Genomic DNA, 24,416 nt, shown 5'->3' with positions numbered 1-24,416 from the left:
GGGAATTATATCTGTTTATACTGTATAATACTGCAGTTTTCCCCAAGTTAATAGAAATAAGCACTTGATTGTTTGAATGGAAGATTTCTTTGTTGTAAATTAAGAGCTATATTTAAAATTTCTCTGACATATTTACTGACAATTTTTGTTTTTTATCATTTACTTTGAAAAATCTAGCTGGTCACTGTGGTATTCCAGATCTTATAGTCAATGGTCAAGTAATTGGAGAAAATTATGGGTATAGAGACACAGTTGTATACCAATGCAGTCCCGGTTTTCGGTTGATTGGTTCTTCTGTAAGGATCTGTCAACAGGATCACAACTGGTCTGGTCAGCTTCCATCTTGTGTGCGTAAGTAAGCGTGACAATGCGTACTGATTTCTGCTACAGAAATGTCCTTGTCAGACAAGATGAAGGGTATCTTTGACCTTAGAAAAATAAGGGTTTTCAAATGAATTACAACTATCATTAAATTCAGTAATTCAGTAATATCATTGTATTGAATGCATTTTAGTCCACCTGCATATATTCTATTTTTATATCTTCATTTTTGTTGCAGAAAACTTCATCATTTAGATGTTAATTCAGTACCTTTACTGTTCACTGTCTTTACTTTGTTTTACATAGAAAAAGAGATACTTAAAACTACTGCAATAATTTTATTTTATTTCTACTTTATTATTAATAAAAGCATTACTGTTTTATATTTTACACTTTATTCTTTATAGATAACACACGTGACAAGGATATTAGACTCCATTAATCAGGAATTTGTAAATTAAAAAGTTGATATCAATGTTAGAACTGGAGAAAAAGAAAATTGGACCTGTTAGCAGAAGAGAAATTGACCATATTTTTTTCACAATCCAACTGAAAACTGTTTAATAGAATCACAGAATGGTTAATTAAATGTAGAAGTGACCTCTCCAGATCACTTAATTCAATGCTCAAGCGGGGGCATCTAAAGCAGGTTGTCCACAACTATACCCAGAGGGCTTTTGAAGATCTACAAGAAAGGATACTCCACCATATCAATGGTCAACCTGTTCTAGTTCTGCATTTGCTTGAATATGAGGGAATGTGCAATAAAGCATTTCAGAAAAAGACATAGGACTTGGAAAAAATATTAAGCTTGCAAAAGCGTTTTACAAACAGCCTCACATTTCTTTATTTACTTAACTTCCCCACGTTTTAATTGAATTTTTGAGATTTAATATTCAAATTTAGTGATTCAGACTTTTTTACTTCTAAATTCACTGTGCATTTTGATTGAATAATAGAAAGATTTTGATAACTGTAGTATTTTTATAGGTTTGTATTTAATATATTTTTACTTGCGAATGTCATACTTTTGTTTTCACAAGAAGAATTTTTATTGCTATTATATGTGCAATTAGAAAAATTTCTGTGTGGCTCAATAAATATATTTACCTGACAGTTTTATAAATGTTAATAGTTTAGTACACCATTATAATTATTGTTTTTGGAAAAATATATATATACTACCTTATATTAAAAGTTTCTGATAATACATACCAGTAATACAAAGGTAACACTACTAATAAAGCAAAAATACTTAATGACATTAATGGAACATATAAAATTCCATTTAACTTTTATACTGTATTCATACAATATGCTGTAACTTGTGTGTATGCTGTAATAGTTTTCAAAGACCATTTTCACTTTTTTGTTGGTGCTAAAAATTTATTCCATTTATATTCTATGAGTACATTTCTCTTAGCATTATTACAATCATCTACAAGGAAAAAATACAAATATGTGTATGTTAAAACTAACATATAACTTAAAATGAAATCTGATAACAGCATGCTCTGCCTTTGTTTTGTGCTATGCTAGCTGTTAGCTGTGGTCACCCTGGTAGTCCAATTTATGGAAGAACAAGTGGAAATGGTTTCAACTTCAATGACGTTGTGACATTCTCATGTAATACTGGCTATGTTATGCAAGGACCAAGCAAAGCACACTGTCAGGCTAATAGACAATGGAGCCACCCACCTCCAATATGCAAAGGTATGAAGTAAGCATTTACAGATTTCAAACTCAGTTGGAAAATTAAGCTTGGAAAATAAACTGAAGGCAAAGGGACATGATCAAGACAAAATGTGCATTAAAAAAGCATGTCTTACTGTCTGAATCATGTAATTCATTCATGTTTCATTTTTCAGTTAGGTCTCTCTTATATTCAGAAAGTTATCAGGACAGCTGTTGCAGAGAAACGTTTTTATGTGTTTGCAGTTTTTGTAGATTTTGTAAAATAATTTTTACAAGTTTCTTAAGCAAGATTATGCAGAGAAGATGATGAACTTTTTAAAATCCTGAAATAATACACTACATTTTTAGCCAGTATAGTTCTAAAACTACACTGGAAGATGTATTTTTTTCCCCTGTTTCATTTCCATGTATCTGACTGCTCTACCCAACTTTTTATTTTATTTTTTTTTTTTTCCTTGTTCATTGTCGTAATCCATTTGGTTTCTTTCCCAGTACTCTAAATCATTTTTGGCCCTGAAAGCCCATTATATCCTGGGCTTCATCAAAAGTGTGGCCAGAAAGTTGAGGGAGGTTGTTCTCCACCTCTACTCCGCTCTCATGAGACCACATCTGGAGTACTGCATACAGCTCTGGAGCCCCCAGCATATGAAATACACAGACAGTTGGAGTTGGTCCAGAGGAGAGCCACAAGGATGACCAAAGAGCTGAAGCAACTTCTTTATGAAGATATGAAGGCAGAATGAGAGAGTTGGGTCATTTTTTTCTGTAAGAAAGATAGATATATATTTTTTACCAGTCCTAATGAGGATAGAACAAGAGGTATCAGCTTTAAACTGAAAGGGGGTAGATTTAGGTTGTAGATAGAGAATCCATTTTTTGATGAGTGTGGTGAAACAATGGAACAGGTTGCTCAGAGAAATTGTGTGCGCCCTATCTTTGGAAATGTTCAAAGTGAGGTTGAGCGGAGTTTGAGAAATCTAGTGAAAGACGTCCTGCAGAAGGGGTTTGGACTAGATGATCCTTAAGGTCTCTTCCAACTTAAACCATAATCAGATTCTAAGATTCTAAATTATTTTATGTATTCATATGTTGTTTTTCTTTCACTAAATGTCCTTCACTTACTTTCCTTCAATCACTTTACCTTAAGTGGTAGTGGACAGAACTTTATTTTCCAAGGATCAATTTGTTGTTGAGAGGTAATTATTTTTTTAATTTGCAATAGTAAACATTTATTGTGGATTAAAGGTAACTAATAAATCCAATTTTCAGTCTGGCTACTATAAATAATTTTGTTGTTTGAGTATTGCACAGTAATGTGCAAAACTGTCTGATATTATACTGGCATGTAGGGATCAGAGACTAAAAAAAAATGATAAGGCAATTTTCTGAAATTTTACACAACCTCAAATCTACTGTTGTTAGAAAAGACTTTAAAAATAAGAAGAACCAACTTCATGTAGTACATCATTACTGGTGTTTGTAATGTACCATGTCTCACCAGACAGCTGTACGCTGCCAAAAAAAAAAAAAAAAATCAGTATTTTACTATTTATCAAAATCTAATGATACTGTGTATCAAACCTAATGTAATGAATAATTAAGAGTAATAATAATATTCCTAATCATCAAAGTTTACCCATATTTTTATGAGTTTGTATGTATTTGTTGGGATATTTCCCTGTCCTGGAAGCATCGCCACTGTCATTACTATCTGACCATCTGTCCTTTAGCTCAAAAAATCTGTCTCAAAGGTGTGATAAGTCATCAGAATGTTAGTATAGGCATATAAGTACATTTTCATTGTTGTGTGGGTTAGACTAATGGCACATTTACCCTGTAACCTCTTTCCAGCTGTGGGCAAAATTTCAGTAAAGGAAAGGGAATTAATTGAATATTCACTTTTAGCAGCAAAGACTTTTACGGTATCATCTTACTGTGAATAATCATTTCCTTTTGTTTCCCCTGATTTTAGCCTCTGCAAGTTTGATACCATCTTCCTAGTTCTCTATAATTATAATAAAATCAAGGTATTAACACATTTGAAACATTGCAAGTTTCTCATTCAATGGATAGGAGGCCATGTGAAGACTATTTTAGTAACTTGAAATCTATACTTTTTTCTCTTTTTAGTGGTGAATTGTTCCGATCCTGGAATTCCTGCAAATTCCATACGAGAGAGTAAAATAGAACATGGAAATTTCACATATGGCACAGTGGTATTTTATGACTGTAATCCTGGTTATTTTTTATTTGGCTCTTCAGTTTTAGTTTGTCAACCAAATGGTCATTGGGACAAACCTCTGCCTGAATGCATTAGTAAGTAGATAATGTGTATGCTTCTATTAAGAGTGTTAACTGGGCTAGATATTATTTTATACATTTCTATCAGTATCAGAAAAGCCATTAGAATAATCATATTTATATACATATTTGCTCGTGCAAAAATGAAAGAAGGTTTCCGTGGCAGCTGAAGTAGAACACTTATATTGTTATTTTATGCAGTAAATAGCATTGAAATCATGAGAAATGCAATAAAGAGAAAACAAAAATCTCTGAATTCTTCAGAAGAACTTATCCATTTAATTTATCAGTACATCTCAATTGACCACAAAACTACAATCATATTGAATCTTAAAAACTAGGGGGGCCTACTATTGGATTATGCCAATAGTACTTTCTGGACATCTTCTGGGACAACAGCAAGATCAAGCTATCTGAATACATTAGGCAAACATCAAAAAAAGCACCAGAAGTGTCCTTTGGATTTTCTCAGCTTTCCTACTACCTGAGCAGTATGCAACCATATTCATCAGGAAGGCAGGAAGGCAAAAGGATCAACACAAAGAGGTTTTTTTGATTTGTCATGAAGAACTTTCTATCTGTGATGCCACAGATATCTCATAAATTTTTAATTGACTGGGATGGTTTATTTGTTCAGTTTTCTATAAACTTTTATACAAGGTTTTACTTTAGGATCAAGTTTTCTCTCTGAGAAAGGCCAAAAGCTTTTTCATTAAGATAAAAGGAAAAACAGTTGAAGATTCCTTGTTCAAGAGTCATGGACAGACATTTACAATATATTATGTATTTGTTCTCAATTTTACCTTTTTTTTTGTTTTCAGCAATTAAGATTTTCCAATTTTGCTATCCTCTCTCTCAAAAAACCTGATATTTATTTCTTCTTACTGCTAAAATTTCTAGTTCTGGATTTTTTTTTTCTACTTTTGACAGGATAAGCAGATTAACAGTAATTCAAAATTAATCTTATAATTCTTCAACTGTTTCACATTCATTTTTGATGAAACAATGCTGTTTCAGAAATAAAAATCTTAACTAATAGTAACGTCTCTAGATAAAAAGAGATACTGTATGTAAAGATGCAGACATTTTTTCTTTCTATTTTTGTCTTTTTCTTACTTAATCTTCATGCAGAATTGTCAGAAATAATTTACTACTTCTGATTTTAATCTTTTTTAAGTTCACCTTTGGCAATGAAAGTACTACATAGAGTTCTGAAAGAGCATCGTCAGCTTTATTTGCATAATTTGCATTAAGGGATTGATGAATTGTAATCCAGGCATATCCATGTTGTTTAACAATTATAATCACAGAGCTTACTAAAAATTACTGTGATGCAGCTACTGTACATTTTTATAAGACCCCATCAACTTCTAGTGTATTTTGCAAATTGGCTCTGTTTTGGACGTATGTAAGGCAGTCATCCAGTTGCTGGCTTTTTCCACTGTAAAGGCAATGGAAAATAAGTTGAAAACTGGCTGAATGTTTTCCTTTGACCTCTGTTGGATTATTTTTTTGACCTAGCTGGATTTCAGTCTCTCTTTAACTGGACTCAAAGAGCTTATCTTCTTTTGAAAGACCAATACAGTAATGGACAAGAGACGCACTGTGACAAAGGAAAAGTTATTCACCTGTGAAGTAAATCAGTTCCTTTGAAATGTGGTGTTCTACAGCATGTTCTCCTCTTCTAACTAATATAAGTCCTGTAAGAAACTGTTGACTTAGACCATAATGGTTTTTCAACTCTTATTTTCAATTAAAGACTTTAAGGTACATATGCTTCTAAGGCATATGCTGCTAGAAAAGTACTTTGAATCTGTAGTCTACTCAGAATGAAAGATACATTTTGACAGTATACCTTATTGAATTTCAGTGACCATATTTGTTTCCTGGACTGCAGAGTATTCTCAATTTAGTTCTGAAAAATGGACTTTATTTTGTTATTTATAAACCACCATCCCATCTTCCAAGCTTGAAATCTAAATAATGTAAACCAGTTTTTTGCTGATGTCTTTGTCATCCTCTCAATAATTCTATCACAGTACCTTGTCCTGAATTTTCTTCCCTGACAATATGACATATACAAACACTCCCAGCTATCAGGTAGACTGATGGCTTGTTGGCAGCACTGCAGATTATAGAAAGCTCATGATATGTGTTTTAATTCACTGCTCAAGAAAAACTTAACTTTTATACATTGAATTGGACTTCAAACTAACTATGTTGTAATTACATAAATACATAATCACGTTTGACCAGAAACTGATGTGAATTTATACTTTGTTCTGTTTTTGAAGAATGTTATATCTGTTATATCCTTGATCAGTATTATCTTTGTATTTTGATGATTAGAATGTGTTGGGATCTTTTTTTTTTTTTTTTCCCCCCCTAGGAAAAAAATAGCCACTGTAATCTCACGTTTGATAAAAGATTTTTTTTTTTATATCTTTTTATCAGAATTTCATTTTCTTGATCAGTTATTAGGATCCCAGGACTTTAAGGTACAAATGTAAATACAGAGGAAAAGTTTGTATAGGAAAGTCCCAAGCTGGATACTGTAAGGTACTGATACAAAAGTAATGTTTCCTCTGTGATAGCATCTTTTACTCTGAAAATAGCAGAAGAAGCAAATAAGAAAAATAAAGATGACAAAAAAAAAAAAAAAGAAAAAGAAAAAGAAGAAACAAATTTGTAAGCATTGCTCAAAAAGAGTTTCATTTTACTGAAGCCTATGTGGTAAATATGCCTTTTTACTAATATTATAATAAGTTCTTTTTGTAAAATCTTAAACAATAGTAGATTTTATATAAATGTATGACCAAACAAATAACATGCTAACAGGAAGTGCTTGATTTCTAATATGAACTAGTCTCATCATTTTACAAGTCTATCAAAAATTACAGAGGTGACTAATTTGAAATCAGAGCCAATCAATCACATAAACGTTCCTAAATTCTTTGTGGGGATGAAACAAGAAGGTTCTGCACCATGCAAGTTAGATCCTTGAGAAAATGTGACATTGAATTAGTAGAATAGTAGAATTAGATGTGTATAACTGCACTTTGTAAATGAAAATCTCAAAAATGGCAAGATAATGAGGGTATTAGAAATTAATGACAGTATGAAATTATCTTGCAATTATCAATCAAAATTTGTACAATGGAAAAAATAATAGAGATGTGATAATTTCTAAGAATGTCATGTTATTCAGTGCAGTCTCTGCACAACTAACATCAATGGATTGTATATATGAACAGGCTAAAAAAATAAATTGTTAGAATATGTACACAAATACTTTATCCATACAGTGGAATATCTTAATTAACCAAAACCTGTGAATTAGCATGGAACTAAGATTTAAAGCAAAACTTAATTATCTTGTTTCTAAGCCTAATAGATGTCATGACCAATAATTAGGGCCCAGTGAATGAGAGATTCAGGTTTGTATATTCTCTAGTTCAGCAGTGACTGGCAGACAGTGTCTTACTGTATTTTTCTCTGAAGGGTACATGCATGATTGTTTGCTTGTATATGACTGTGCCATAGAGCTTTGTGAATGTCTTCCAACACCAATATCTTATGTAAAATACCTTTTTGAAATATAGAAGCATTGGTTTTACAGCTTTTTATCCTTAATAAATTTTGCACTTATCATGCAAAGTGCTCACCTCCTTGAAACCCTAAAAAAGTCGTCACAAAATTTATGTATGAAGTTATGAAAATGATAACTATGAACTGTTTGATCAGTGATAATAACCTTTTTTTATCTTCAATAATTATGCATTGTAGTGATTGACTGTGGCCATCCTGGCGTTCCTCCTAACGCCGTCCTATCTGGAGATAAATATACATTTGGGTCTACTGTTCATTATACTTGCACAGGTAGACGTTCTCTGTTAGGGCAGTCATCTCGTACATGTCAGTTAAATGGACAGTGGAGTGGATCTCTTCCTCATTGCTCAGGTAATATTTTTGGATTAATGAGTGTGCCCAGAACTTGCTTTGAATTAATTTGAGTTTGAGCTATATTCTATGATTGATTTTATCAGAAAACCATTTTAAAATTGGCAAATAATGTATAAAACTGAAATAATATCTTAATAGAAACATAAAGAAGTAAAATCCCTGAAAATTGAGAATTCTGCTAGCAAGAGAATGGTATCTTCAACATGATGTTTTATTTATTTATTTATTTATTTTATTTCCAAATAATTAATAATTACTTTATGAAACCTCTGTCATGTCCTAATTGTATAATACAGGCATCTTTATAAAAAAGCCCTAAGGGCTCTAAATAATTTCAGATTATAGTACTTTATTTTGAGAAAAAACTGTTTTGTCCTTTTAATAAATTAGCCCTCACTGAAGTCAATATATGTTTTCTGATTAACTTAACATTTAGGAAACTGTTTCACAAACTCATTTTAACAGCAGCAATCACATGAAAAATGGAAATCTAAGTCATACACACACACAAAAAAAGGGCTTTGCCTTAATCCCATTCTTATAATTGTAGAAAATTCTAATCTGATATAATCATTTTTTTTTTCTCAGTTCATGAAGAAACATTGCTTTGACGTAGATTGTAGTTAATTTTACCTAGATTGCAGGGAATCAAATTCTGACTGACCACAGCTTACGTACAGTTATTTTCTTTAGCTGTTCTGTGTCAAGCAAGTATTCTGTCTTAGAACATCTTTTAGATTTTCTTATCAAAGAGTTTATCATTTTAAATTAATTTGCAGATTAGCACACAAAATGACCATATTTTACATCAAACAATGTGTGAATCTATTAGTCTGCATTATTAGCCTTGATAACACGATTCCACAATTGTTATGTACAAGGGCTGTGCCAAAAGTAATGCCTCTTAGTATATTATTTTGATCCACAAGGTCAGAGGCAGGCATTAATGGTATGGCAGTAGAGGTTGAACCTTCCTGCCATTAAATTTTGTTGCCATGGAGCAGATAGCTGCAGAGGAGCAGTCTTGACAAAAAACGCATCTGACATGGAAGTGCATATTAAAGCAAAGGTGTGCCATCAAACTGCTGCATAAGGAAAAAATTGCACCCACTGACGTTCACTGAATGTGTACAGAGACCAAACAGTGGATATGAGCACAGTGAGGTGGTAGGTGCTGTGTTTCAGCAATGGCAACTGCAGTACTGGGTCACCTCAACTGGTGCAGATTTTTATAAGCACAGTGTGCAAGCTCTCATTCATCACTGACTAAAACTCATTGCTAATGGTAGTCTCTGTTGAAGAAAGTGTTTTGTAGCTAAAAATTTTCTCTATCAAATAATGTTGTTGTGCTCTTTGTATCTATGGTAATGTCTGTGAAAATAATTAGGAGGCATTACTTCCAGAGCAACCTAGCACATTAAAGACTTAGACATTGTATTTTGTTGGTGGTGATATCAGTAGTAAATAATAGATAATTCTCAGCTGACAGCATTATTAGCCTTTTCATATATAGGTATGTAAGAATTCAAGCAGAAAATGCTAGGCAAACAAACATAAAGTGACCAAGTTTTTGTTACACTACCCTCAAAACATTTAAAACATTTCCTATCTGTTACATCACACTTTGTGTTTCACATTCCAGAGCTAGAAGGAATTTTGGTTTCCCACTGATATCTTCTGGCATTTAGTTTTTGGTCATCACAGGCATGTCAGCTGGAGTCAGAAATTCAAAGCAATGTAGGATATAAGAGCAAAAGTCATTGTGTACTAACTTAAGTAGACAAATAACCTGCTTTTAATGAAAATTTAATGCCAGCTGAGATTTGTTACACATGAGTGGAGCATGGTTCTTATTCACAGTTGACTGTGAAAGCCATTGAATTAAATCTTTATGAGATAATGAAAATATGTTCTGTTACACTATTTCTTCCTGATGTGATTAGTCACTGAGTGAAGCTGTTTCTGTAACTTTCAATTAAAAAACAAAACAACACAAAACAAAACAAAACAAACAAACAAAATAACTGGCTGTTAACCTCTCTAAGACTAAAAGAGAAATAATTTCTGGTAATAATTAGGTATTAGAAAAGGACACAAATTTACAAGAGAAATATTTAATTTATTATTGCATAGCAAAATGCCTATATTTTCTTTTTCTTTTCCTCAAAACATTTTTTTTAGGCATTATGACAAGTAACTTGCTGAAAAATGATATGTTACTGTAGAAACTTTACATGTATGGAATATTAATAAATTATTTGTACTTAAATAAATAAGACTGAAAAATAGGATTCATAACACAGAAATAAAAGTATCTTGAACTAAAGCATTTTGAATTTAAAAAAATATAGCAGACCATTTTGAAACTGAGGGATGTTAGTTCATCTATGTAGCTTATACATTAGGTATTCTGAAAACTTATATTATTTGACTTGACATTTGGGCTGTAATTTTACCATTTATTTCTAAAGAGGGATGACAGGCTGCTTTACTAATCTGTATCATATAATGATATAGGTAAAAGAGCTTAAATTTTTGAATATGCAAGTATGAATCAGAGAGTCAGCTAGCTGTTATAGCTACTGGAGTTAATATGCTAATTGTAAATGCTTTAAACTGTAGCCCTAATTGTTTATATGTACATTATATAAAATGACAATGTAATTTGCATCACCACAGTTTTGGCTTTCTAATTTGTTTTTTTTGTTTGTTTGTTTGTTTTATATATTTTTAGTCTTGTTTGATGATGCTGTTACTAAAAGCTTAATATCATTTAAGGAAACAGTACTGAAATAATTTATGTTCTGCATTTATATGAAATTGGTAAAACTCAAATGATTTGTGAATCAAGTAATGTTGTAATTATGGGGACTCACCCACTCAGGTGTATCTTTATTTCTAAAAAATATATGTTTATGTATAAAATAAATAGATGTAAACATATTTTACATGCAGTAGCATAGTATTTCATATTTATTCTAACATCTGTATTTCAAATTTTAGGTGATACAGCTGGTTCTTGTGGTGATCCAGGTATCCCAGGCCATGGGTCTAGGGAAGAAAACAATTTTAAAATTAAAAGCACAGTACATTTCAGCTGTGATATTGGATACATTCTCCATGGCTCAGAAGAAAGAACATGTCTGGCAAATGGAAGTTGGACTGGGAGACAACCTGAATGTAAAGGTAGGTCAGCAAAGGTACGCTCATTTTACAAATTATCTTGTTAGACAGGCTAGTCAGAAAACAAAATTTACATTGCCAGTTTTGTGACGTGGTTTTATGCTGACCATTAAATTGTTTCCAATAAGTTGATGCAGTGAAATACTCTTGACACCAAGAGGCAAATTTGTAATCATTTGCTAGCAAGAAACTGCTTTTCTAAAATAAGTTCTTTTTTTTATTATCATTATTTTTAAATACACTGGACTGCTTGTTTCTTCTTGAGTCAACATCAGCATTATGAGTTATCTAGTAGAAAAATTAAACAGAAATAGTAGATAAGTCTGCTAAAACTCAATTTTAAGTGATTTTTCCTAAAAGAAGCTCACCATCTCCTGATCTTTAATGGCCTTTATAAATCTGAATTTCAGAGACAGAGCTGAGTTTTAGAGAAATTACAGTGTCAGAATATCATTAGATATCTTTATGCAGTAAATGATTGGTTTAAAAATTGTGTTAACTGATACTATTGATATTATTATTATTCAATAGAAAAAGAAAATGCTGAAACAAGTTTCTTCATTCTAAATCATTCTAGAAATGTTCAGCTCTGTGTATTACCATAAAGGAGCTTGGAAAGTATATTTATAAGATAATCATTTACACTTTATTCATCTAGATTCAAAAATAATTCCCAACAGATTCTACTTGACTCAACTCTACCTGACTGAATATGTACTTTAATGATATTGTAGTGCATACATACCATGGAATCAAAGTCTACGTCAATTGTAGACCAGGCACTTTCTTAGAGGGTTAGTTGGGTTTCGGTCATTGTAGCAAAATATTTTTTTATTATTATTTTTATTTACTTTTTTTTTTTTAAGGCTTTGTTACCTGAAAGGGTAAAAGCAAATAATTCATGCAGACAGCTATTTACTGTACAACATGCTTTATCAGTAGGAGGTGAAACCTTCATTTTTCAGCACAAGAGTGCAGATTTCTGTAGCATAACACTGCTGGCAGCAGGGTTGTCCTTTGACATTACTATTTCAAAAATGATCTCAACTAACTATATTTTAAAATTATTTGATATTTTCCTTTATAGCTGTACAATGTGGTAATCCAGGGACAACTGCTAATGGAAAAGTATTTCGTATTGATGGAACTACATTCTCTAATTCAGTAATTTATTCATGTATGGAAGGATACATACTTTCTGGATCATCTGTAAGACAATGTACTGCCAATGGAACATGGTCTGGATCCTTGCCAAACTGCACAAGTAAGAGACATGTCTACTGTACACTCTTTGTTTTTTGCTTTATTGAAAGACAATGAAGTAAACTATAAAGGATGACTGCAAATAAGATGAAAGCTTTTTCTTGCACTACGTCATAAATAATTTTGTACATGGAATATTCTAAAAATATAGTGCTGTGAAAAGATGAAGAATATCTTTACTGAATGTTATGCTTACTGAATGCTGTAGCAAAATGTATAGACTAGAGACCAGCTGAGGTTGCTGTATATTGATCTACATACTTTACTTCTTCTTGTCTTCCTATTTTTAACTATGTTTGTATTTAGTTGTATATCTAAACAGCAGTAGCTGCCTTTAGACTAGCCCAGCTAACATTATGGTGTATATTCTGTAGTCTATTTCACATCTGCAGGTAGATGTGTTGTCCAGGACTATTTCAGTTTTTGAAGATTTGAATCATTCAGCTTAATTAAAATCCATTTGCACAAACTGCAGTAAACTGTGGAGCAGGCATACTATGTACCTTGGATTCTCAGTTCATCAACTGTTTAGATCAAGGGATTTGTTCAGAATACTCCAAAGGTTTTCTCATTTTGGAAACCAGGATACAGAGCGGGTGCCAGTCCCATTGGACAAGCTTTGGCATGGAGTTTGAAGTAGCTAGGAGTGGTTTTCTGCCCAGGAAACTGTGATAAAGATACTATAGGGAGATTGTCAAATTTACTATTAGATGAACTGTTAAAAACGTGGGTGCTCAAGATTGTATAAATTAGATTTTTACTCTCATGATTTCTTTCTCTAAAAACTGAAACTGAAACTTATAGATCAAATTGATAAGAACTGAGAAAAAAAACTTTGATTGTAGCAATTTTTACACCAGAAATCACGGGAAGTTTTACAACCATTCTCTCATTTAAATGCTATAGGCCCAATTTTTGAATAAGCCATGTGTCACAGAGTTATCTAGATAAATCTGTGCCCATGACAGAGGGGTAGTAGGCTTGTGGGCCCTCTGGCTTCCCGAAAAAAAAAAAAAAAAAAAAAAAAAAAACGGAGCAGTGGCAACGATCTAAGAAGGAGAACTTATTTTACTATGATATCGGAATGCAAGATGACATGATATAATACAATCTAATTGAAAGTAAGGATAATAAATCACATGAACTAAGAGAGAGAGAGAGAGAGAGAGAGAGAGTTTCCAAAACTGAAAGCCCTACTTGATGAAAGCGCATGTCCTGGAAGCACACCCACTCCTCTCCCTAGAAGCAAGCGAAAGCGAAAGACTGTGCACAACCAGATGATGTATCTTCCGTGATGTATCTTCCTTCTCTGACTGTGAGGTCCTCTGGGATACGCAGTTCTTCTTTTCTTTTGTCCATGATATTATGATGTGGAATACCAACAGCAAAATTACAAAACCATGGCACCATGTAACATATTTGTGGATTGCCTGAATATTCTCATCAGTCTATATATATAGCTGTAAAATTTTCCAGGCAATGTTTGCTTTCAGGTTGTTCAAATGGAAAAATAAACTAGACAAGATACCTATATTTTTAATAATGAGACTCTGAAGTGATAGGGGGTATGAAAGAGCAGCAGCAATGCATGGTTTATTTCTTGCCTTTTTCATTTTATGATCTTAAAATTTTACTGATAAATATTCTACAGTCCATTACTTCTGCTTTGGAACAGGTGTATTGATTTTCTCCAAGATGTTATTACTGTACAGCTGCTCGAGTTGTGTTTGGCAGCTATTTTGGATGACATGCCTTATGCTGATGAAGATAAAATTTATACTTTTTGTACTTACCTCTTATTTCTCCCTAATAAATCCCCAGTTTTGTCCCATTTTTTTCCTTTTTTTTTAATAAATACATCACATACAATTTTTTTAATCTGTTTTTTAATTTTTTACTTGCAGTTATCAATTGTGGAGATCCAGGAGTTCCAGCAAATGGCATGAGATATGGTGATGATTATGTGGTTGGACAAAATGTTACTTATATGTGCCAACCTGGATATACAATGGAATCAAATACCTCCTCCATTCGCACTTGTACTAGCAATGGCACATGGAGTGGATCAATCCCAACATGCAGAGGTATAATAGCTATTTTGATTGTCAGCTATTTCTTCTAGTTCATTTGCATCCACTGTTCATGATAAGGGGTCAACCAAATATTTTTTTAGAAATCAAAACTTACTGTTATTACAAATATGTTGCTTGGCTGCTGGAAAATGACTTCATCACTTGGTTTGTTTCTCCCATTTTAAAAGCTTTAGATGACAGCACTGTATGTTGACTGATGTTGTTGTTGCTGTTTGGTTTTTCTTCTTCTTTTTTTTTTTTAATATATATTTACAGAATATTGTATTACTTTGCTGCTAAACTGGATTAGCCAATATGAAATGTTTACAATTTTTTGTTTGTTAAGGTTAAGATGTCATTAGCAAAGATAAGCCATATATAATCGTCTCTGTCTTTACAAAATTATGACTCCAACACATGATGGGAGCCTTTGGGAAATGTCTGCATGTACAGAACTGAACTCAATGACAAATCACTCTGAGTTATGCTGTTTGTAATAACAAGATATTTCTCTGATCCATCCCTCATTAAATGTGCACCTATGCTGTATCTGCATACATAGCAAAAAGTCTAAATCCTTCTAGAAAGTTCCCTAATAAATATTCTTCTGTTATTTCCTGTAGTATGAAACCTAGAATGATAAATCCTCCATGTCCTCACTTTCTCTCATTTATTAATTGCATTGGTGATATTTCTGTTTTATTGAATTTCTTTTTATAACACTTTTTTGTAGTTTAAATTGCAAAAAGTCTGAACTTTACTAAAGTTCACCCTCATCATCAAAACAATTTTTTCTGAGAAGCCTATCACAACTGTAAAGAAGCAACATTAAACTTTCAGTGTTCTTTCTGAGCTGATAGTAATTGTGTCTAATCTCTAGTTTTCTAGAACCTGTCTAGCATGTACTTACTTTGTTCTCATGATTGGTTTATTTTTTCTGGATGTTTGACTATATACCTCACTTTCTCTCCTGAGAAAAAACATGTAAAATCTCTTTTGGTTCTTCACTCCATTTGCAGTTATTTTCCTTCTCAACTATAATTGTTCCAGTATGCTACCAAGTATAATATAATTCTTTGTATTTTGTCCATTTCAGAGGAAGTCAAACTTTGAGATTCTCTTAAAAATTAACTTATTTTTATTTTACTGTGCTCTTAACCAGACACAGCTTCAATTACAAGTCTGATTTTAGGAGCATAAGAATGACCAGACCAACTGGTCTCGTTGACCACAATTTAATTTGCCTCTAAGAGCGCCTGTAGGTGGAAAGTTAGAATATTGACAGAGCAATTATTTATGATACAGTTACACCAAAGTCTCCCTGCATCAAATTCTTAAGGACTATACTGCACCTAACCAGGAGCACGAGAGGTAGCTCTGATCTGACTCAAACAAATGTATAAAGAAGGAAGTAGACTGTTAGTTTTGGCTTCGATTTCTAGACCACAGATACTTATGCCTTGTATAAATGCTAAATAATAATAATAATATAAAGAATCTCTAGGATTCACTGGGTGCGCAACTCTAGTTAATAACCTATTTAACTGTGCAATTAAAAGGAATACATAATATTCATTACTATGTTTGAAATTTTAAATAATTAGTTCTTGCTGTTAGGAGAAAATGTCAAGGTCTTTTGGTACTACTTAGTTAACGTAATTGGAAAATGAACTGGCCAGAACATGGACACAATTGTTGCAGTGCTGTTGTAATAGAAGATATAAATGATTCTGTGGTGGTGTTTAGATGCATAAGGATGCTTATTCAAGCATTGATTTGTTTTGCTTTATTTTTTATTTTTATTTTTTTTAACACAGACCTACATTTATAATATACTTTAAGTTGAATATCTGAAAGCAGTTGCTGTATTACAGTGTCATGAAATCAGAAAATGGTTTAGGTTGGAAGGGAATTTGGAAATGGAATCTGGTTCAGTGGCCCTGCTCAAACAGGGACTCTTACCAAGGATAGCTTTCTCAGGACCATGTTCAGAAGGCTTTTGAAGGTCTCCAAGGACAAGAGTCTTCACAATCTATGCCAGTGGTTCATGACCCAGTAAAGAAATGTTTCTTGGTATTAAGGCAGAAAATCCTGTGTTCCAGTTTATGCCCATTTCTTTTTTTCCTGGCTCTGGGCACTATTGAAAAGAATCTGCCCTCGTCCTCTTTGTACTCTCCCTTTAGATATTTACATATATTGATAAGATCTGCCCTGAGCCTCCTCATCTCCAGGCTGAACAGCCCCAACTCGCTCAGCCTCTCTTCATAGGAGAGGCACTCCTGTCCCTTACTTGTAGACTCGTGGGTAATGTGGAACATCCTTCCTTTGAGGACAGGCTGAGAGAGCTGGGGCTGTTCAGCCTGGAGAAGAGAAGACTCTGAGGTAACCTGATAGCAGCCTTTCAGTATCTAAATGGAAGCAACAGGAAAGAAAGGGACAGACTCTTTAGCAGTGTCTGCAGTGATAGAACAAGGGGGAATGGCTTCAAGCTCTAAGAGGGTAGATTTAGGGTAGGTATAAGGAAAAAAAACTTTTGCAGTGATGGTAGTGAGACACTGGAACAGGATAGTGATGTAGTTGATGCCCCATCCCTGGAGACTTTCAAGGTGAGGCTGGATAAGGCTCTGGGCAACCGGATGTATCTGCGGTGTCCCTGTTCATTGCAGGGGAGTTGGACTAGATGGCCTTCAGAGATCCTTTCCAAACTCTAAGGATTCTATGGTAGCACAGTGGTTGAAGTTCCCCATGAAGACCAAGGCCTGTGAACATGAGACTGTTCCTGTCTGTCTGCAGAGGGCCTCATCTGCTTGTTCTTCCTGCAGCAGACCCCCAGTATGAACTCACTTAGCCTTGTCTTTTCTTTAATCCTAATCCATAAACTTTCAGCTGGCTGTGGTTCAACAACACCAAGTGCACAAACATGAGAACAAACTTCTTGACTTTGAAGGTAATGAAGCATGAACAAGCTACCCAGATGGGTTGTAGAGTCTCCTTCTCTGAAAACACTCAAAATTTGCCTGGGTGCTTCCCTGTCCTACCTACTCTAGGGAACATATTTTAGCAAGGGCGTTGGACTAGATGACCTCCAGCGGTTCCTTAATTTGCTTTCTATCTATTTTTCTAATATGCTTTCTCCTAGTTTTTCTTTTTAAAAATCATTTTGTTTTCTCCTTTTCATTCATTATAGTAACTTTTGCCTAAATTTTCCTTTCTGTTTTTCATTCATATTTTCTTTCATCTAGCTTCTTTTATACCCTTTTTACTTCAGCCCTCAGTTAATAATTGCTACTATCCATTATTCAGGGAATAGTGTTTTTATTTCCATCTACATTTCTACTACACCTCTACTACTTTTATGTCAGTTATTTCTACAGTCCTTCTGTGGTGTTCTTCAATCTTCTTTCCTGCAGATGAGTAGAAGATGTTTCTATTTTTTTTCTTGGGAGGCCTGGAAATGAGAAACTCTTGCAGTAGAGTTGGGCTTCTTAGAAGAAGCAACACTGACAATTTCAAGAGGATGCAAATCTTGCAATTTTATCCTTCTACTTAGATGTGCTTTTTTGTTGAGGAGGTAGTCATGAAGCAAATATTAATCACATTATGGTACATAGAAACAGGCTTTCCAGGCATATTTTAGAGGAATCATGCCCTGGAATTTGATCGCTGGGCATTAATAACTGGAATATGTATAAATATATTAATAGGAAGAAAGTATTTGACTATTATCTCACTAAAAATAATTATACCCTATGTTGTCAACACAAACAAGCAAATTTATTTAGTATAATATTACCAGACATGTTTTAATTATTGTAAACTTCATAGTCTTTGTACTGATTTTGAGGTAATTTTGCTGCATTGCTTGAAACAGTATCCAGTTTAAGACACTTTATCAATCAGACATTATAATATGTCTCTGAAATGGAGGAAACTAGGAAGTACTAACTCCAGGAAATGTGGCAACAATATATTGAGAAATACAGCATGTTCTCACTCAATTGTCCTCTAAAAAAGGTGAAATTAGCACATATGGTTCTTCTTGTAACGGTGTACATGGGGAATATTTATAGCAGCTGGGTCTAATTATTTTGAATGTTATTGCAGCTGTTACCTGCCCAACTCCGCCGCAGATTTCTAATGGAAGGTTGGAAGGAACAAACTTGGACTGGGGATTTAGCATTAGCTATGTTTGCTCTCCAGGCTATGAACTCTCTTTTCCTGCTGTTTTGACTTGTGTTGGGAATGGAACTTGGAGTGGTGAAGTACCTCAGTGCTTGCGTAAGTATTTTTTTCTATGGTCCTGTATTTTAATTCAAATATTGTGCTTTTTTATGTATATTTTTTAAAATGTTGTCTAAAATTGTAATATTATTTATATATTAGTGAAGAGATCGGGATATTTGTAAATCCTTTGTGAGGACAAAGGAAAATGAAAGAAATATAGTCAATGAACATCAAATATCCCAAAAACAAAAAATCAATGTGCTGCCTTGTATTTGGATCCAGCTATGTATAGAATTGGGGAAAATTAATTATAAACTCTTTATTTGCACATTACTCATGCTAGACTTTCCCCGATGTCACAGAGAGTTGCGTATAAGACTAGTGCTTAGTAAGTCCCAGGAGTATTCCCTCACAATTTTCTGTTTTTTCCTCAGACATTAAGTTACATGTTCAGTGCAGTAAATTTTATTAACTTGAAAGTTGTCATATTGATGGATTTTTATATTGCTAGAAATTTAATTGTAATAGCAAATGAGCCTCTTTCTTTAGGTTTGTATTGTTCCACTTATTGTTTAAAAACTTTTTTAAAGAAGTGATTGAGATTCTTCTGAGAGATTCATTTATTTGTGTTCTGTAGTTTTTGGTAAAACAGCTATACCAGAGGAAATACAATCTTGAGCAAGCAGCCTATCTGGAAGAGGATAATTTCTTCTTGGTGGCTCTAAAGCTTCATTTAAACTTGCTAACTAGCTTTCTAAATGTTGAAAAAAAAAACATTTTTTCATTATTTTACCTTTTTTGTTTTGTTGTTGTTGTTGTTTGTTTGTTTTGTTTTGTTTTGTTTTGCATTCTTCATCTCTACCTTTCAAGAATGTTCTTTATTTAAGCTGCATCCTAATACTATGGAACCATAATGATCATCATCACTTCTTTACTTTTCCTTCTAAGGATATTCTCATACCATCAAAAACAGTTACTTAGTGTTACTGAAACTACATATCAGAACTGGAGCATGGTGTAAGGCATTATTTCTGGAAGCATTTGCTATTTCTGTTCACTAGAATAAGGTTTTCTAGAATTTACAATATTAAGAACAGCAAAGACCATGTAAAATGCTTTTCATCTTGATTGAAATATTGTGTTGTTATGTTCATTTTTTGATATCACAAGTTATTTGTCATCTTTAATGTTGGAATACATCAGTATGCTCTGAAAAAGGGGTTCCACCTTTAAAATATTTAAAAGGTAAAGTTAGCCCAGAGTACAGCTGCCTAGGAATTAAGGACGGTTTCATGCACAGATTACATTAACTGAGTATTGCTGATGTGCAGAGGTTACCCATTGGTTTGCAGTGTAAATCAATGGGCAGCCAGTGCTTTTCAAAGAGCTTAAGCTAGCTGCCATCTGGCAGAAATGAGAAGGAGCTGATGAAAGTCATTCTCAATGAGCAATCTTTAAACTGCCCTTGACATCTGAAATTTAGTTCCCAGCTTGATTCCATAGAGCCTGTAGCTGAAGATATGCAAGCTATAGTTAAGTGGAATAATTTGGAATGGGAGATATTCTTTTTTGTTGTTATTTATCATCTATGACCTACTAAATTTGTCAGTTTAATTAGTCATATAGCATCTTGAGTGAAGGGCTGCTGTTTTTATGGGCTTGAGAATAGATGGCAAAAAATATATAGGTCTTTTCCTGAAAATGTTCAACTATAGATTTAACTTACTATTAGTCAATTAAACATTTTTGAAGAATGAGAGTAGCTTCATAGCCTCAGTGCCAGAGCTCCACAGGGCCATCTCTGTTAAAAGCTCTCCAAATCTCTATTAAAGGCTCCAGGAAACCATTAGAAAATATTTGCACTGGGAATGGGAATAGTCACAGAACTTCTAGTTTGCTGTACTTTAGTTTGTCCCGTAGTTGTCTATTTCAATATCAGAGGAAAACTGCTGGGAATTAGCATAGTGCCTAGTTTTCATGGCTTTTATATCAAAGGCAGATATTCAGTAGATATTCAGTGACTGGTTAAAGGTTACTGAGAGTGGAATGATGAAATTTTGGTTTTATTTTTTATTTTAAAAATAATAAATTTAACAAAAAAATATATATTTTTTAATGTGAGGATTTTTCTTTTTGCTGGAGAGTGGGTGCTACTTTGTTAATACAAAAAAAAAAAAAAAAAAAACTGAAAAAAAGAAAAGCTGATATGGAGACAATTTCAGACCTCTGTGTTAAAATATATGTGTTGCATATATTTTTCGAATTAAGACTTCCATATGATTTTTATAATTAAAACAAAAATTACTACTGTGATTTTTCAATCAACCAATGATATTATTTCTGTGGCACTACCCTATTCACAGATCTTTTTCAGAATTGAGCCCATAATTCTTTCAACAGTCCCATTTCACTTAAGGCTGTAAAATTTTATACAGTTTCAATATGTTGTAGATTGTGCCTCTTCATCAGCATGAGTGTTCATGAAGATCCTCTACAGTCAACATCAGTGATAGTAAGTAGAGGGCATAATAATAAAGATACATTTATTTACTATCGTGTCTTTTCTCACAGCAAAATTTTGTGGTGACCCTGGAGTACCCGCTCAAGGGAAAAGAGAAGGCAAGAGCTTCATCTACCAGTCAGAAGTCTCATTCATCTGCAATCTGCCTTTTATTTTGGTTGGCTCCAGCACCAGGATTTGCCAAGCAGATGGCACCTGGAGTGGTTCTTCACCTCGATGTATAGGTAAGGTGACACCCATATTGTAGTCATTTCCTGAATGCTTATTATTCCTTTTCCTGTAAGTCAGTCTAGGCATTTTCAGCTACTTCACATCATCTTCATGTTTTTCTATACTGTCTGAGAATCAAGTCATTTTATTTCTTTTTCTCTCATTGGCTCATTGCACATTTTTGAGCAAAATATTTTTATATATTCATGTTTCATTACAATATTATACTTCGCTTTGTCTCTAATTTAAAATATATATTTTTTAAGAACCTACTCGCACAGCATGTGAAAATCCAGGAGTACCAAGGCATGGATCGCAAAACAACACATTTGGCTATCAGGTAGAGTATGCTATCTTTTATTAACTGGATATTAAAGACGTTTTATCCTGCCTCAAAGTTAATAAACTTCTGATTAGAGGTGAAGAAACTGCTTGTGTCCTAAAAAAGTTGGTTGCTCGAATATTACTGTGTTTCCTTGTTTCTGATTTCTGAATTATCTTGACTTTGTGTCCCTATTGGTAATGAGTGCTCTATAATGAAAGTCTCGTGATCAAGTTTTGCTTCAAGTTTCACCTTGAAGGCAGGCGTTTAGTAATTCCAAAGCAATATATATGTACTCTCTATTGTTTGTCAGATGAGATTTTTCACTTTGAAAGTGTGTATACTCGATGCCAAACTGCTAATATAAGCATACTTTAAAAAAATATTCTTTTGGTTGGAGTTTTTTTGGAGGGACAGGGGGGACGGGTGGGGCGTCATTGCTTATTTTGTGTTTGGGTGCTTTTACTTTTCTGAAAAGATAGAACCACAAATGACTCAGAGTCCAGAGGTGCCTCTGGAAAGCTTCTAGTCCAATCACCACCTTCTCAAAGCAGGATCAACTTGGACTGGCTGCTCAGGGCTATGTCCGGGTTGGTTTGGAATATTTCCAGGAATGGAGGCTCTACCAGTACTCCCTCAGCAAACTGCTCAAAGTTTGTCAGTCTTGCAGCAATATCTCTTTCTCTTATGTTTAAACAGAATTCTGAGTATCAGTTAGTACCTGTTTTGCCTCTGGTCTGATCTCTGGGCACCACTGAGAAAGGTTTGGCTTTGTTTCCTTTTCTGCCCCCACCAGGTGTTTATACATACTGATAGGATTCCTCCTGAGCCTTCTATTTTGCAAGATGAACAATCACTATTCTCTCATCCTCTCCTTATATGTCAGATGCTCCAGTCCCTTAATCACTTTGTGGCCTTTCTCTGGACTCCCTGCATCTCTTTTCAAGAGAATCAATCTCTTTTCAAGAGATGCTGGGGAGCCCAGCAGTGAACACAACACCCAGGTGTGTCTTACCAGGGCTGAGCAGAAGGAAAGGATCACCTCCCTAGACCTACTGGCTTGATGCAGCCCAGAAGGCTGTTGATCTACTTTGCTGCAAGGCTGTTTTGTAAGCAAATGTTGTTTGGATATGCTCCTGGTGGAATTACATGCAATGTGTTTCCTGTGCTAGAATGTAGTATATGCAGAGTAAATCTTTTGCTGTATGTTTTCCTTATGGAATGCTAAATAGACATTGTGATACTAGTTGTGTGATGTGAGTTGTTTTTGTACTCAGTGATGGAAAACCCTTTTCATAATGTAGCAAGAGATCTGTAATTATATTGCTTAATGAATAACAGTATTAAAATGTGAAATTGAAGAAGCTTCTGCATTTCTGATTTTCTGAATCACTCAAAACAGATGTCAGTGAGTTGTTTTCATGGGTGAATGGTGTACAGATGCAGAAATGTGACCTATTGTTTGCTAGAAATATGATAAGGCAGCTGCAAACAAACTAATGAAGAGTCAAAATTAGTCTGCTACATCCATGTTTGGTAGTACAGCTGAAAAGTGCAGTCATATTAACAGGAGTGTGTGGAAAAGTAATCTAGAAGCTTCCAGGTTGAATGTGGTGACTGTAGTAGGAGTTAACTGAAAACAATAGATATTCAGAAATGCAAGAAAGGCCTGATTAAAATTTGAGCAGATGTACAATATTAAATTCATTTTTGAAAGCAAGGGATTAAAGCTAAAGATTATTCCAAATCATGGCCACGGATTTCTTTGGTTTGTCATTTTTGTGCTTTTTATTCAGTAGTGACTGTTTTTAGCAATCTTTGGGTTTTCTGATTTTGGTAGATGACAGCTACAGAGAGTGGTTATATAATTGTCGTGATTTTCTCCAGGGAATGAAGTGCAGTGTTGTTTCATGCCAAGGTATAATACACAGGGGCAGTCCTTGGACTAACTTCCTTTGGAAGTAATACTATGAAGATTGCTCTGAAAGTAATGCCTCCTATCTATTTCCGTGGAAAATGCGACAGACACAAAGAGCACAATAACTCTATTTGATAGAGCAAATTTTCAGCTATAAAACACTATCTTTCAACAGCCACCACCATTAGTTATGCGTTTTCAGCAATGATGAGTAGGAGTCTGCATGCCATGCACTCTCTTTTCTCTCAGAGAGTGGTCAAGTACTGGAATGGCCTGCCCAGGGAGGTGATGGAGTTGCCATCCCTGACAGTGTTCAAGAGGCATCTGGATGAGGAGCTATGAGACATGGTTTAGTGGCTTGTGGTAGCAATAGTAATGGGAGGACGGTTGGACTGGATGATCATGTATGTCCTTTCCAACCCT

At 33.9% G+C, this 24,416-nt stretch overlaps 1 protein-coding gene across 6 annotated transcripts in view; it reads left to right on the top strand.

The window, feature by feature from the left end:
- Positions 1 to 24,416, top strand: part of CSMD3 (CUB and Sushi multiple domains 3) — a 567,558-nt gene that overhangs the window by 520,943 nt on the left and 22,199 nt on the right. For all 6 annotated transcript variants that reach the window (XM_040695846.2, XM_015283035.4, XM_040695845.2 and 3 more), the window contains 10 exons: positions 178 to 351; positions 1,861 to 2,034; positions 4,147 to 4,332; positions 8,104 to 8,277; positions 11,284 to 11,466; positions 12,551 to 12,727; positions 14,631 to 14,810; positions 18,903 to 19,076; positions 21,594 to 21,767; positions 22,020 to 22,093. In XM_040695846.2, the coding sequence (XP_040551780.1) occupies positions 178 to 351; positions 1,861 to 2,034; positions 4,147 to 4,332; positions 8,104 to 8,277; positions 11,284 to 11,466; positions 12,551 to 12,727; positions 14,631 to 14,810; positions 18,903 to 19,076; positions 21,594 to 21,767; positions 22,020 to 22,093 (1,670 nt within the window). The remainder of the gene's footprint in view (positions 1 to 177; positions 352 to 1,860; positions 2,035 to 4,146; positions 4,333 to 8,103; positions 8,278 to 11,283; positions 11,467 to 12,550; positions 12,728 to 14,630; positions 14,811 to 18,902; positions 19,077 to 21,593; positions 21,768 to 22,019; positions 22,094 to 24,416) is intronic.

Source organism: Gallus gallus, chromosome 2 (assembly GCF_016699485.2).
Source record: "Gallus gallus isolate bGalGal1 chromosome 2, bGalGal1.mat.broiler.GRCg7b, whole genome shotgun sequence".
In the NCBI taxonomy this organism is placed as follows: Eukaryota; Metazoa; Chordata; class Aves; order Galliformes; family Phasianidae; genus Gallus; species Gallus gallus.
Note: the sequence above shows the minus strand (reverse complement) of the source record. Positions and strands in the feature narration are given on the sequence as shown.